Source organism: Dasypus novemcinctus, chromosome 2 (genome assembly GCF_030445035.2).
Source record: "Dasypus novemcinctus isolate mDasNov1 chromosome 2, mDasNov1.1.hap2, whole genome shotgun sequence".
Taxonomy (NCBI): Eukaryota; Metazoa; Chordata; class Mammalia; order Cingulata; family Dasypodidae; genus Dasypus; species Dasypus novemcinctus.
Genome location: NC_080674.1, coordinates 42,585,004 through 42,601,552, shown reverse-complemented (window position 1 = coordinate 42,601,552; position 16,549 = coordinate 42,585,004). Strand labels below are relative to the sequence as shown.

At 38.6% G+C, this 16,549-nt stretch overlaps 1 protein-coding gene across 4 annotated transcripts in view; it reads left to right on the top strand.

Moving 5' to 3' along the window:
- Window positions 1-11,244: 11,244 nt before the first annotated feature.
- Window positions 11,245-16,549, top strand: part of FYB1 (FYN binding protein 1) — a 171,986-nt gene continuing 166,681 nt past the window's right edge. For 2 of the 4 annotated variants that reach the window (XM_058308203.2, XM_058308185.2), the window contains exon 1: window positions 11,245-11,875. In XM_058308203.2, coding sequence (XP_058164186.1) covers window positions 11,846-11,875 — 30 coding nt within the window. In that variant the 5' untranslated portion in view covers window positions 11,245-11,845. The remainder of the gene's footprint in view (window positions 11,876-16,549) is intronic. The other 2 variants (XM_012520798.4, XM_004449886.5) reach the window with 1 other exon arrangement.

Genomic DNA, 16,549 nt, shown 5'->3' with positions numbered 1-16,549 from the left:
TGGGCTTTAGTCATCAGTGAGTTTACTGCATCTATGTCTGATTATATCTACAATCAACTGAGGAGATTGCCTTCAGCAATGAGGAGTGTTTTATCCAATCAGTTGAATGCCTTAAAAGGGAAAGTGATTTCAACATTCAGAGAGTATTTCCCAGCTCGTTTTTGCACAGCCAAGGTCTCCTGGAAACTCATCAAGGACCTTCACTGGACTTTCAGCAGAGCCCCTGGTTTGCAGCCTGCCTGCCTGCGGAATCTGAATTTGTGCATCCACGTGGTCACGTGAGAGAATTTAATAAAATCTCATACTATTTACAAATACCTCCTATTGATTCTGTTTCCCTAGAGAACTCTGACTAATACACCATCTATCCTTATTTTCTAAATGTTTTTTTTTTATCAAGAAAGGATGTTGGATTTTGTCAAATGCCTTTTCTGCATCAATAGAAATGATCATATGAGATTTCCCTTTCAATCTGTTAATGCAGTGAATTACATTAATTGCTTTTCTTATGTTAAACAACCCCTGTATACCCGAGATAAATCCCACTTGATTTTGAGGCATAGTTCTTTCATGTGCTGTTGGGTTCAATTTTCTAGTATTTTATTGAGGATTTATGAAACTGTATTTATAAGGTAAATTGGTCTGTAATTTTTTCTTGTAGTTTCTTTATCTGGCTTTGCTACTAGGGTGGTATTGGCCTCATAGAATGAGTTAGGTAGTGTTCCCTCCTCTCCAATTTTTTTGGAAGAATTTGAGCAGGAGTGGTGTTAATTCTTGGGATATTTGGTAAGAATTCACCTGTGAATCCATCTAGTCCTGGACTTTGCTTCATTGGGAGGTTTTTGAGTGCTAATTCAATCTCTTTACTTGTAATGTGGTCTGTTGAAATCTTTTATTTCTTCTAGAGTTGGTATACATTATTTGTGTATTTCCCAGAAATACACAAACAACCTCAAGGTTGTCTAATTTGTTGACGTACAGTTATTAATATTATCTCCTTACCCTTATGGTCATTTTTTTTCTCGTGTGCGGTTAGTAGTCCCCATCTCCTTTCTAAGTTTTATTTTCATTCTCTGTTTTTCACTTTGTCTGTCTAGCTAAAGGTTTAACCAAATTTTAGTTTTGTTACTGCTCTGTATTGTTTTTTTTTATTCTCTTTTTCATTTATTTCTGCCTTAATATAATACTTTTTCTAATATTTATTTCTGTTCTAATATTTATTTCCTTCTACTTACATTGGGAGTAGTTTGCTGTTCTTTTTCTAGTTCCCCCAGGTATGCAGTTAGGTCTTTGATTTTAATTCTTTCTCTTTTTTAATGTAAGCATTTAGTGCTATAAATTTCCCTCTCAGCACTGCCTTCCCTATATTCTGTAAATTTTGATATGTTATGTTCTCATTTTCCTTTGTCTCATGTTATTTGCTGATTTCCTTTGTGATTTCTTATTTGACCCATTGATTGTTTAAGGGTGTGTTAATTAAGTTCCAAATATTTGGGAATTTTCCATTTCTCTCACTGTTAGTGATTTCCAGTTTCATTCCAACTTGGTCAGAGAAGATGCTTTGTATAATATCAAACTTTTTAAATCAATTGAGACTTGTTTTATGACCCATCATGTGGTCTATCCTGGGAAATGACCCATGTGCACTTGCAAAAAATGTGTATCTTGCTATTTCAGGGTGCAATGCTCTGTATATGTGTTAGGTCTAGTTCATTTATCGTATTATTCAAGTTCTCTGTTTCCTTACTGATCTTCTATGTAGATGTTCTGTCTGTTGATGAAAGTAGTCTATTGAAGTCTTAAACTATTTTTGTCTATTTGCCTTTCAGTGTTGCCAGCATTTGCCTCATGTATTTTGGGGCACAATGGTTAGGTTCTTAACTATTTAAGATTATTATTTCTTCTTGGTGGATAGACCCATTTATTAATACATAGTGTCATTCTTTGTGTCTCTCTCTTTTTTTAAAGATTTATTTTTATTTATTTATCTTCCCCTCCCACCCCGCCCCCTTCATTGTTTGAGGTCACTGTCTGCTCTCTTTGTCCATTTGTTCTGTGTTTTCTGTGTCTGCTCATCTTCTCTTTAGGAGGTACCAGGAACCAAACCTGGGACCTCCCATGTGGGAGAGAGGTGCTCAATGGCTTGAGCCACCTCAGCTCCCTGGTTTGTTGTGTCTCTCATTGTCTTTCCTCTTTGTATCTCTTTGTTGCATCATCTTGTTGCTTCAGCTGACCATCCCTGTCTGTCATGCCAGCTCACCTTCTCCAGGAAGGCATCTTTTAATTGAGGAGTTTAATTATTAACATCCAGTGTTATTACTGTAAAGGCGGTGCTTCAACCATTTCATCCTTTATTTTTATATGTCTTCTACTTTTTTGTCTCTCTTTAGCTTCATTGCAACATCCTTTTCTGTAGAGTTGATATTTTGTGATGTATCTATCCAATCACTTTCTCATTTCAGTTTCTGTACATATTTTTTAATTATTTGTGGTTACACTGGAGTTTGTATTACACTACCTAATTTGAAAAGATACCAACTTAACTTCAATAGCATACATGTTCTCTGCTCCCATATCTCTCTGTTTCTTCTCTTTATGCTTCCCCCACACACATTACCTCTTTATATTTTACATGTCTTTTATCAAGAAATATGACTATTCTGTATTCAATTGTGTTCTACTTCTTATAGGAATTTAAGAGTAGAGTTATATATTGAGGATGTTGGATAAATAATTTTTGGCTACCAGTTTTTCTCTTTCAGTACATTAAATATATCATGCCACTGCCTTCTCACTTCCATAGTTTCTGGTGAGAAATCAGTACTTAATTTTATTGAGGATCCCTTGTATGTGACAAATTGCTTTTCTCCTGATGCATTCAGAATTCTTTGTTTATCTTTTGCATTTGGCATTCTGATTAGTATGTGTCTTGGAGTAGGTCTATTAGGGTACCCTAATACTGTGCTCCTTAGGCATGTATATTTATGTCCTCCGTAAGAGTTGGGAAATTTTCAACCATTATTTCTTCAAATATTCTTTCTATATCCCCCCCTTCCCCTTCTCTTCTCCTTCTGGGACTCCCATGATGCATAGGGTGGCATGCTTCATGATGTCATGCAAGTCCCTTAGACACTGCTCAATTTTTTCTTACTCTTTTCTCTATCTGTTCTTCTAACTGAAAGATTTTTATCTTCTAATTTGCTGATTCTTTCTTCCACCTGTTCAAATCTGCTGTTGTATGCCTCTAGTGTATTTTTAATCTCCATTTTTGTGACTTTCTTCCCCATAATTTCTGTTATGTTTCCTTTTAAACTTTCTAATTTTTCTTTTTGTTCATACACTGTCTTCTTAATATCCTTTAGCTCTATATCCACTATTAGTATATATCTATCCCATATTTTCCTTCATCTCCTTGAATGATTTTGGAGATTTGTTTCAACTTCTCTGATTAGTTTTTCCAAAGTCTGTGTCTCCCCTGAAGTTTTAATTTGACTGAGCCATAGCCTTCTGTTTCTTAATATGGCTTGCAACTTTTGCTAATGCCTGTCTGATTATTTTGATGAGTTAACTCTGAAGGTAATTTTCTTCCTTTTGTCTAGGATTTTCTTGTAGATTGGGTATGTGTTAAGTTTCTTTTTAGATGTTTGGTACAACTTAGACTGAATCTTTAAATGTTAAGATTCCCTCAGGTCTTCTGTTCCCTATTCCTGCCCTGGACATGCAGTATGAATTTTTTTTTCAGTACACCTTTTAAGATTGCCCTTTTATTTCTTATTGTTTTATCTTCAGGAGAAAGCTTCCTTTCCTCCATTCCTTCTCTAGGAATCCTGATCTGTTCTGTTTGTTTTGTTCCCTGCTGCTATGATTTCTTTAGCTCATCTCCCTCACTCAATGTACCTTTTTTATTATGCATTTTGGCTCTGGGAACTGTCCTGCTTTCTAGAAGTTCAGTTTCTCCTTTGTTTTGTTTTTTTCCTTGTGACACTTTGCTGCTTCTGGTTACTTCCATGTTAGGATATTCCACCCAAGAAACCAGATGGAGTCAATATTTTAAAAGATCCATTTTTAAAATTTAAATGATCCAGCAATCAGAGAGTAGGTTAAATCTGTGCCCCACTTTCCAATAGTTCTTCCATGGCCTCTTTAATTTCCTGGGGGCCCTTTTGTATTCATGTGCTCACCAGCCACTTGTGTTCCACCCTGGGTCTCTGCAGACCTAAGTCATTGTGCTTGAATATGCATAGGGTTCTAAATCCCTACTGCTATGAGTGACTTTATGGTCTGAACCCACAGCAGGAAACCTCTGTGTGACTCTTTTTTTAAACTTTTTTGAAGTGTCAGGGTCAGGGATTGAACCCAGGACCTCATAAGTGGGAAACTATTGTTCAACCACTAAGCAACTTTAGCCTCCTTGTGTTGGCTTTTTTGTTTGTTTTCCTTGTTTTTTTGTTTGTTTGTTTTTGACTTCCCATGCGGGAAGCAGGTGCTCAACCACTTGAGCTACATCCACTCCTCTATGTGACTCTTCAGCTGTGCTGGACCAAGTGAGGGGGAGAGATCTAGACTGGCAGGTCTAGTTCATAGGTCTCCTACTTAATTTTTGGTGGGCTTCTTTTTTTCCTTTCATTTCAGCATTTGTGGAGTTCTCACTATGTCTGGATGATGATAGAGTTCCACACAAGTGGGATTTGTCCCTTTATTAGTTATTTCTGCAGGAAGACTTTTTTGGAATGCCTTAAATTCTCATGTTGATGACATCTCAATAGCTTACATGTTTGAACGAACAGTTTCCTGAAACAAAATTTCTTTAAAAATTATGTAGTTCCTTAAAACAATCACAACCTTAAGTTTATAATTCCATCATACTTTTAATTCTTAAAACAATTTTTTAAAGTATTGTAAGAAATTCTTTGCACTCCTTAGTAAACACACATATAAAGTCAACAATATAGTTACAATATCCATGTTTGTTTGTTTTCTTGTTTTTTGTTTTGTTTTTAAAGATTTGTTTTTTTTTATTTTTCTCCCCTTCCCCTCCACCTCCCCCCCGCCCAGTTGTCTGCATTCTGTGTCCATTCACTGTGTGTCCTTCTGTGACCGCTTCTATCCTTATCAGTGGCACAGGGAATCCATGTTTCTTTTTGTTGCATCATCTTGTCATATCAGTTCTCCATGTGTGTGGCCCCATTCTTGGGCAGGCTGTACTTTCTTTCGTGCTGGGCGGCTCTCCTTATGGGGCACACTCCTTGCGCATGGGGCTCCCCTACACAGGGGACACCCCTGCATGGCATGGCACTCCTTGCGCGCATCAGCACTGTGCATGGGCCAGCTCCACACGGGTCAAGGAGGCCCAGAGTTTGAACCGCGGACCTCCTGTGTGGTAGAAGGACACCCTATCCATTGGGCCAAGTCCGCTTCCCCCATGTTTGAATTAAGTTAAATTTTAAGATAATTTGTAAATATACCCATCTATCTAAAGTGCCTACCCAGTGCTTTGCCTTCCAAAAAGCTATTGATTCAACAATTTGCATTCTCCAAAGCATTTGTACTCTGTAAAAATTCATGTGATTGGTACACAAGCTTTCTCTTTTCTCCCTATTTCTCTCTGCATGGAAAATTCTAATTTTCCAGTTCCTTGGTGAGACACTCCACAATGTGAATCTTTCCCTCAGTGTAGCTCTTCCAGGAATCCAGCTTTCTGCAGAACCTTCAGTTTCATCTTCCCACTTAACATAAGATGTAAAACTCTAACCCTTTCTGTATTAGTTTTCCACAGCTGCTTTAACATATTATCCCAAACTTAGTGTCTGAAACAACAGAAATGTATTGTCTTACTTTTCTGGATACCAGAAGTCTGAAATGGTTTCAGTGGACTGAAATCAATATGTCAACAGGGTCGCACTCCCTCAGAATATTCTAGGGGAAAATCCCTGTACTTGCTTTTTTCCACCTTCAGAGCTGCATTCCATGCATTCTTTGGCTCAAGACCCCTTCCTTCATCTTTAAAGCCAGCAATGTCATCACACTGCCATCTCCTTTTCTATGCAAAAACCCTCTGCCTCCATTTTATAAAGACACTTGTAATTACATTTAGGGTCCACCCAGAAAATCCAGGATAATCTCCTCACCTTAACATCATTTACTTAATCACATCTGCAAATTCTCCTTTGTCATATAAGGTAACATTTATAAGGTTCCAAAGATTAGGGCTTGGATAGCTTTGGAGGCCCTTATTCTGCCTACTACACTTTCTAAAATGTGGTTATGTTACTTTCTTGCATCAACATCTTTGATTAATGGCCAACTACTTAATGTTGCATATGATTCCCTTAACAGTCTCCTGTTTACATGACTTCAAGACTCCTATCCAGCCACTGAACCCTACACATATAAACTCCATACTCACAAACCCTATCATGTATTTCACATCATCTTTCTTAGTCCACACTATTTTCTGAGCCAGGAGAACTTGCCAACTTTCTCTTCCCTGTATCAACCCAACTTTCCTTCACCCTGCATGTCTCTTTTTCTTCTACACGAGTGGTTTGCAATCCTGGTTACCCATTAGATCTATCTGGTTAGCTTTAAAAACAAAACAGGTGTCAATCCCAAACCAATTAAACCAGTATCTCTGTGGTGTAGCCTGGTCATGATTGATTCATTGATAAATCCTCTGGCTATTCTAACTTGTAGCCAGGTTGCAAACCTCTATTCTGAACCCATTTCCATTACCATCTCTTCTGTGAAACCTACACCAGTCTCTCCAGGGATCCCTTGTACATCCAGGCTCCTTTAGCATTTTGTTTCTGCTCTCCCATTGCTATTCACATTGACTCTTCCCCCACAAGGGGAATAACCCCTCTAGTTCGGAAATGTATCATATATTAAGCATCATTCTATTAGCACTTAGTCCAGTATCTGGCATATCACTGGGCAACAGGATAAGGGGATGAATAAATGGAAAAATGGATGGGCCCAAAGCTGATGTCTTGTTTGTCATTAAATTTGATAATTCTGTATTCCCTAGGATTGGCAGCCAAAGGAAAAGAGATCTGTTGCCTTCCCTGAGCTCTGTATGGGAGAAAAACACACCAGCACATTTAAATTTAAGATCCTATCCCCAGAAACAGTCCTTGTGGCCAAGTGAAAAACAACTGACATCATGAAAATCCTACCAGTCCCTGCAGTCTCCCCTCTTTTAGGTCCACAGTGCTTTGCTCCCTCCTTAAACTCTTATGGTGTTTTCATTGTTTATGGCAGTCATGAGTATGCAAGAACCGCTTTCTCCCAAAGGCAATGGCAATCTCTTGCTATCAAAACAAAATTAAATGAAAAAGAGAATGCTGGTTAAAGACTAAAGTTATTGCCAAACTATTTCGTGTGATTAATATGTTCCTGCGGTTCCATTACCAAGAGTCTGTACCGTGTAATTTAGCACTATTTACATAGCTGTGTCTGGTTTGGTCATTTGTTTATATGTGCATGTATTCATTCAACAAATACTCACTGAGCACCTGCCACACGCACAGCACTCTGCTCCATGTTCGTTTGTCTTAGCTCCAGTTTACCCCGATGAGTCCAAGGGAAAAGGTCTGTGTATTGTATTTGTAATCAAAACTATTGAGTTAAATCATGTGAAATTGCCTCTATTCAATCATGTTGTATCTTTAAAAAATCAACAATTTCATATGGTCCATCCTAATACTTAGCCTCATGAATTGTAAAAGGCAAGGCCACCCATCTTAGAAGATGTTTAAGGGAGAGAGATGCACAATTTTATCGGCTGGATGTTACAGGCATGGTAATGGGAACTGTGAGCTTTTGAGACATCTGAGACCTTTTTTTAGTCAGCCAAAGGGGTGCTGATGCAAAATACCAGAGAACGGTTTCTATAAAGGGTATTTATTTGGGGTAGGCGCTTACAGATACCAGGCCATAAAGCATAAGTTACTTCCCTCACCAAAGTCTATTTTCACAAGTTGGCGCAAGATGGTTGCCAACGTCTGTGAGGGTTCAGTCTTTCTCGGTTCCTCTCTTCCCAGGGCTTGCTTCTTTCCAGACTTAGATTTCTTCTCTTCCCAGGGTTCCAGCTTAAGGCTTCAGCATCAAACTCCAACATCAAACACCCTTAACTCTGTCCTTTGCCATGCTTTTTATCTATGAGTCCCCCACCAGAGGGTAGGACTCAATGCCCTACTGGCACAAGAGGTTTACATAATTACTTAATCAAGTAAATCTCTGAATCCAATATAATCTAGTATGCCCAGAGGAAAAATCAGTTTACAAACATAATACAATATTTCTTTTTGGAATTCATCAATAATATCAAACAGCTACAGACCTCTTTAAACAAAAGATTCAAAGTACAAAAGGAAAAATGCAAAATAAAAATTAATAAATGTTCAATTAAATGTCCACAGCATGTATCTTGTCTACTTCATTAATTGTTAAATCTTATCATTAATAACCTTTTCATTGGATTTATAAACAAATTTAAATTAGTTCTCACTTTATAAGAATTCTCAACAGTACATTGATTGCTGAGAGATCATGGGTGGTCTTAAATTAAGTACATTATTTATAGGCAAATGATTTCAGAAGCAAAATTTTAAAAATAATTTTTGAGTTTTTTAACAGCAAGGCAAAAGGTTATTGGATTTGGGGTGCATTTTTGTGTGTTAGGTATGATATGGAGAGAGTACTCTAAAACTAAAAGTACCCAGGTCCTTCAGAGTCTTAAAATAGCCTTGGGAACTTGAGAGAAGTCCTTTCTCTTGCCCTCAGGAACACAGGGTGAATCCAAAAGAACTAGGACTTGTTAAATTTGTATAATAGCTGAACGCTTCTCCTAGACCATCTTCTGCTGAGTTTATGATGTAGGGCATTTGGCTCAGGGAGAGTTATTATAGTAACTACTAAGAATTCCTGTCCCTTTATGAATTACAAACCTCAAACCAAAAAAAGAGCTGAGCCTCCACCAGACCTTCTAGGATCATCTTAATGATTTAACCAGAGTCCCTTCTAATGGAAAGGCAGGTACACTTCAAATTCACTTCTCGGACAGTGGAGGCAGCATGTCGTAGAGCAGTTCCAGCAGGGGGCACCATTGAGATACCAGAAACTGCCCAGCAGGAATCAGCACAGAGAATAAAGACTCAAGCTCTAAGCTGAAGGAGAATTCACCAGAAATTGGGTGAGAGGAGCACCTCCTAGCTGTTAGGCCCAACTTGTTTGGAGAAAGCAGATTCCTGAGGAAGAAAGCCAGAGTTGAGTCTAGGCAGAGAGAGTGCAGCATAACTGCCCCTTACCACCACATAGTTTTTGAGGGGCCATACCACAAATTCAAGGAAAAGTGTAAATGGGGAAAATAGTCCTCTGAAGCTCAGGCCATACATCAAGATCATTGATCATTATATCCAACCACAGCCATTATCAAAAGTTGCTAGAGAAGCTCGGTGGTAGTCATCTTTACTAGGGGCTGTTGGGAGAAGGAAGCTTCGGAGTCTTGCTACATTTTTATCCTTTTCACTTCTTATACTCAAAGCCCAGGTTGTTTATTCATTCTTCTGATCAGAGGGCAGATAGTCAATATATGTCTGCTGATTAAGATGTTGCTTGAGGTGTAGATCAGCTTTTTCACTCTGGTTTCACACCATTGCCTCCCCAAGGTCCTTTCATTCCATATACAGCAGCAGGACCCAACCATAGCCATACAACAGCAGCTGCTGAGTTAATGTCCCAAAGGTTATCTATGGTAAGTGTTAGGCAAAAGGCTAGGCTCAAAAAAAATGAAAAGTTTTTCATACACACATATTTACATAAAATTCGCCAGATAAACATCTCTCTCCCACCCCACACTATGCCCAAATTGCTCAGGAGAAAGGACTGGGGTGTCTATTTGACAATAGGCAAGTTACTTAAACTCCCTAAGCCCCAAGATATGCTCAGGGATAACAATATCTCCTTTATAGAACTGCTATGTTGACTAACTGAGATAAGGCATATGCAATAATAGAAAAGCAATAAATTGTAGCCACTACTATGATTATTACACAAGTCTTGTGGTGTAAATCCTCTGTAATCAGGTTTTCCCTAGGTTCTTGCCTATGCTGCAGAAATGAATTTCAAGAGCACATTGGGTGAGTTAGACCAATAGTTTATTAAGGTAGGGAGGAAAGAGAAATGGGAGAAAATAATGGATCATGGGTCCCAGGTAGAGAGGAGGGGGCTGAAAAGTGATTTACAGACAACAGTTTCCCATTACCGATTATAAATGCCCAGGTTTTACTTGCATGTTGATCCATGCTTGGGGACACGGTGAGAGCAGGGCACAGAAGGCAGGAACAAGGCAGGACCAGCACCGGGGCTGGCACCGGGACAGGGTGAAGGCAAGAGAGCAAGAGAGCTTGGTGCTTGTTTTTTAAGCCATTAATTATTCTACCCCTTTGCTAACGGCAGGGGAGAGTTCCAGCTCTTTGCAGTTTTGATTGATTACCCCACCCATCAATCCCCCCAGGAGGGCCCAGTGTTAAAGTTCTTGGGGAATATTTGGAGCTTCTCCTGGCTTCTGGAGGGAATCTGGTTCTGAATGGTAGAATATCATGCGTGGGGGGAGGGGAGGAGGGTGGTCTTGCAGCAGCCGTCTTGGGGTTATTGATGTCCACATGGCCTTCTTGCCAGGTTCCAGATCCATCTATTGGTTCCCTATCTTACTAGCCAGCTTCCAAATGTGATTCTAACATTTATGGCATTAAATGGCCAAGAAGTTTAAATATGAAAACTGGAGATAACTGAGTAGCTTAGTACTTTCTAAATAATCAGAGAATTTGGAGATTTTTTTAAAACCATGTGCTAGTTGCTAATAAGCCTAGAAAAGACAAAAGAAAATGAAGGTCATGATGACATTGAATAATTTGACACATTACGCTCTAATGTATTTGTTTTCAAGCTACATTACAGGTACTCCTAGTTCTCCTAATGGCATTACATAGTAGTATTAAGCCCCAAAATGTCCTATGGAATTGAAAATAGAAACATTCCTGTTCTTCTGACTAAAAGGAAGATTGGCAATAGGTTATACCAAGGTGTGGATAATTTTATATTAGATCAGATAATTTTATGTTTAGACAGGCTTTCTATCTGAAGATTTCTAAATTGAGCAATAAGGTATAAAAATGACTAAGTTTCAGTAACTTTTCAAATGGAGCAAAGAGGGTGATTCTAAAGTACAAAAAAGAGAAGCCCAAGAAAAAAGAGTGAAATCTGGAGATATTTTTAAGTAAACTATTTTAATCAAACTTGAAATTATTGAATTTATTAATTATTGAATTAAAGGTGTGATAAAAGGTTTAGATTTCACTAAGGTTTATTTTGTTCTGAAATGTAACATTCATTTTTTAAATTATACAACTCACAGGGTAGAAAAATGAGTACATTCACAGCTGCAATTGACCAACAGTAGGACAGGGAAAGAGCTAAGGAATTGGTGGAGTGATTCTTCCTCTACATTATCATCTCTGATTCCTTATAATCTCAAGGCATATCAATTTATTTTCTAATAGCCTTTGGGTTGAGACGTGAACAGGGAATGCAGGTATGAATGAATGAATAGATAAAAGAAAAGGGGAAGGGAAAAAGGAAAGAAGAAAAGATCTTTGAAGGTCATGTGGGACCTTTCTTTCATTCATTAAAGTGCAAATTATTGTTAAATTGGCAAGAACAATGACCAATCCAGTTAGAATGTGTGTTTCGATGAGAAAGGATTGGCTTGGATTCTGTTTCTGGGGACTGGAGGAGGTGAAAATAATAAATAGGAAATAGCAGGACCCAACAGACCCGACAGAGCATGATGATCTCTTCAAAACCCAAGGACAGGGTAAGCTACAGATTATAGCCAAAATAGCATATGAAAGTAATGAGAGAATTATTATATAATGCAGCTTTGCTCTTTATCTCTTTCCTGTCAGAGTTAACTGGTTTGATAAGATTCCTTAAAGTAAAATTTGGGTTATTTACTCATTGTCCTATTTCAGCAGATCTTTTAGAGTTAAACAAGCATTTGCCTGGGAGTAGGCTTAAATTGTAAAGGCAGTTGTTCTTGCCCTTTTTGAGTTTAAACACAGTTTATGAATCTTATTGAACTATAATGGGAATTTTCCTTCTACCAAAAAATGAGTTAACTTTTCACTGAAGTTGTTAATAAGTTATTTTTTTCCAGAGCTCAATGTTCTGAAAAACTTAGGGTACCTCTTCAGCCAAAGGGGAAAAAAAAGAAAAGTACAGGCACAAACAAACTCATTTTGTTTCAAAAACAAAAAGTGAAAGAGAAATAAGCGAAATCAAGGACCCACCCATTTCCTCCTGTACAACCTTCATAAGCATGCCCATTCTTACTCTGCTTTCACCCTGCTGCTTATCATCTGAAACTTGGCTATTCTAAATCTATCTAAGCAGAGAGACTAGAATTTCCTTCAATTTCTGTGAAACTCCTTCGTGAATTTAAGTTGTGTTCTGCTGGCACAGTTCAAATGCATGCTAGTAAAAGGAGACAAGTTTACAAAATAATGAGGTTTCAGTTGACTTGATTCCTCCTCTGAAAATTTGAGGTGTGGCTTAACATCTCTGTGCTCTCATTTTATCATCAATGAGCAACAACACAATAACCACTAGTAGTATTTGGCAATAATTTAATCCAGAGTTCTCTTACAGCTGCCCATAAATGATGGACATCTGAGGAGGTTGTGTACACGCAGGAATAGAGAGCAAACCATACATTGCTTTTGTCAGATTCTTAAGAGAAACTAGGAGCCAACAAAGTTTAAGAAAAAAACTGCTCTAGGATCTTAGAGTGACGGAGGGCTAATGCACATGATACAATTAGAGAACCATAAAGGGCAAAATGTTCAAGAGCTTTATTTCATGGTGCAGTCTTCAGGGGTCTGCCCAGAAAAATGGAAACGAGGCAGGGGGAATGAGTGAGCAAGCAGCAGAGAAAGCTTCTTGGAAGAGGTGGGACTCGAACTTCCTCCATTCTCCTATCTCAGGGGTCTTGACCAGGCATATTAGTGTTGGACACACAAAGTAGGGGGCCATTTGTTTCTTTCCTAACATAATACCCATTCAGGTTATAAGATCAACTCAAGACTTTATAACTATTTCTAAGGGTGAACAATTGTTACCCTTTAAAATGTTCCCTTTAAAATGTTACCCTTTAAAATCCTGATAGGATACTGGAAATGCTTTTAGGGAATGGTTGGTAGTGTTTCTTAAATTTTTATCAGTGTTCTCTCTCTCTCCCTATTTTTTAAGTTAGCTCTTTAAAAAAAAAATTTTACCCTTTTTTTTGGTCTTTATTTTTTTAATGTTACATTAAAAAAATATGAGGTCCCCATATACCTCCCACCCCTCTCACCCCACTCCTCCCCCACGACAACAACCTCCTCCATCATCATGAGACATTCATTGCATTTGGTGAATACATCTTTGAGCACCGCTGCACCTCATGGTCAATGGTCCACATCATAGCCCACTCTCTCCCACAGTCCACCCAGTGGGCCATGGGAGAATATACAATGTCCGGTAACTGTGCCTGCAGCACCACCCAGGACAACTCCAAGTCTGGAAAATGCCCCCACATCTCATCTCTTCCTCCCACTCCCTACCCCCAGTAGCCATCATGGCCACTTTCTCCACACCAATGCCACATTTTCTTTGATTACTAATCACAATAGCTCTTTAAAAATTGAGGTCGAGGGGAATATATGTAGCTCAAGTGGTTGAGCACTTGCTTCCCATGTAGGAGGTACCAGGTTTGATCCCTGGTTCCTCCCAAAAACAAACAAAAAACCAACTCAGGGAGCGAGTGTAGCTCAGTGGTTGAGCACCAGATTGCCACATAGAACGTCTGGGGTTTATTCCCCCAGTCCTAGTACATTAAAAAAAAAAAAAAATTGAATTCCTCTAGCCACATGATGTCTCTGGGCCTCACAGCCTCCACCTATCCTCACTGTCAGTGAGCACTGGGGGAGGAAATTCATTTTAACCTTGCCTGAATAGGAATAATTACATTGCTCATACTATCGTTACCAGATTTCATTTGGGTTCTTGGCTATGCTGGAGAAATGAATTTTAAGAGCATGCTGGGTAAGTTAGGCCAGTAATTTATTAAGGTAAGGAGGAAAGAGAATGGGAGAAAATAACAGATCAGGGATCCCAGGTAGAGAGGAAGGGGTTGAAAAGTGATAAAGCGGGTTGATTTACAGACTACAATTCCCCAATATAGGTTATAAATCCCCAGGTTTACCTGTGTGGCCACGTGGCAAAGGAAAAACGACAAGGGCAGCACACAGAGGACAGGAACAGGTCCAGAGGCAAGAGAGCAGGGCAAGAGTGTGCTCAGGCCTCACAGTTTGCTTTATAAACTATTAATTATTCCACCCCTTTGTTAATGGCAGGGGAGGGCTTCCAGCTGCTGTTTTGATTGATCACCCCACCCATCAATCTCCTAGTGAAGACCCAATGGTAAAGTCCCTAGGGAACATCCAGGGCTTTTTCTTGCTCCCAGAAGAAGTCTTTGTTCTGGATAGCAGAGTCTTCAGAGTGGGGGTTTTCCAGCAGCCATCTTGGGGATTACCAATGTCCACATGGACTCTCTACCAGGTCCCAGATCTATCAATTCCCTGTCTTACTAGCCTGCTTCATTCCCCCCTCAGAGAGTTTTACACCTTTAATCTTAAAGGGGTGCTGAAGGGAGATGATCTTTTTTCTGTAGCTACTTCCTGCTGATTAGGGACTGTCGGACCTACATGACAAGGTGTAGAACTATCTTGCTATTCTATCTTGGAGGAATATGGATCTGATATCCTGGGCCAAGCTGGATGCAGTTCCCATATGGCTAACAAGATGTGATTCTGGAAGAAATAAATTTGATTAGAATTTCGAAAATATATGGTTCCACTAAGAGCCACTGGACCACAGAAATAGAAAAGGTCAGGTGTTTGCAAAGACTGCATTGTCCCAAAGTTGGTAAGAAAGAGTATTTTTCTTTCAGTAGAATGGGAAGAAGCATTGCCCTTTTTAGTTAAATACAGGAGATGAAAACAGACAAGGTTTCTTTAAGGAATGTTTGGTTTGTTTTCCCCCTAGTAATAGGCATTGGGCTAGAGTTAGAGGGTACAGCTGACTGTGACACGGACACTACTTAGCTTTTTCTCTTGAAGAGGTTTTTCAGGTGATTCAATGTCTGGCATTTATACATCCCGTCAGGTGCTTTTGGTGAGCTGGCACATTCTTGAGCAGCTGGTTTCATTTAGGATTAGTGCACCAAGTTGAAAATTCCTTTAACTTGAACAACAGCTAAGAGGGAGACATGGATTAAGGGTGTTTATTAACTACCTAGAAAATGAAGTTTACCAGGACTTTTAACATGTTTAATGTCCTTCTGTACATGATTTAGTATAGAAAAGATAACACTATAATTATCAGGCATATATTTAGAACAGGATAAAGGTACAGTACTTAATACTAATTAATGAACTGTTAATACTAATTAATGAACTATTCAATGCATAAGTTTCTCTTTGAGTTGTAATTAATAGATTTAAGTTTTAGGTTTGCAATAACTTACATGTTATCTCTCTATGGGAGCAGGCCATAATGCCAATTGTGTTTAAATTCTACTCACAGTACTCTGATGATTATGGCTCCACTTGGTATGTCCTTTACACAGTGAGCAAGCCACAGCACCATTGACCTTATAAAGAGGCTAGGAGAGTAGTTTCCAATATCCCACCAGCCTGGAGCATAGCACTCTTTGGCACTATGAAACAGTGCCAGTCTGGAGGTAATATCCACTGTACATTTGGCTGAATCAAGCCACTGTTGGCTGCTGCAGGGGTTTGAAACTGCAACACAGTTTCCATTGACTTCAGGAGCACAACTAGAGATGTAGTAGATACCCTTTATTGTTTTAGGGGTCAGTGACCAACCTAGTCAATAATTCATATGGAGAGGCAACCTGCAATGTATTCAAGGCCTGGGTTGAATGCATGATAGTTTTACAATGCTGAAGTCTATTTCTTGATTTTTATATACCTTTTAAACATTTCCAATGCAATGTATTACATATCAAATAAACTTAACTTTTTAGTACTTTGCTTCTTCTACACTCTTAGCAGGAAGATGTTAATTAGCAGATATTTTACTTTAGCAGTAGAGGAAAACTTTTTTCCCATTTTTAAAATGAAAACTGAAGATTCCCAATGGAATCAAGGTAATTTTTCATTACCACCACTTGAATATTCACATTGAGGTGACTTTCAGACAGGTTTTATTGTTACGAAGCTACTTTTTGCTGTTAACATTAATTTAGGTTTCTGCTTAATAATGGCTTCTAAGAACTAGTCATTTAAATGCTTTAGTTTAGAAAATGCTTTTATAAACTCTTTGTAATTGACCACAACCATAGACAGGCAAATTTACCTTAGATTACAATTAGCAACCAATGGAATTTACTATATGCATTTAAGAGAGGACAGCCCTATATTTCTTT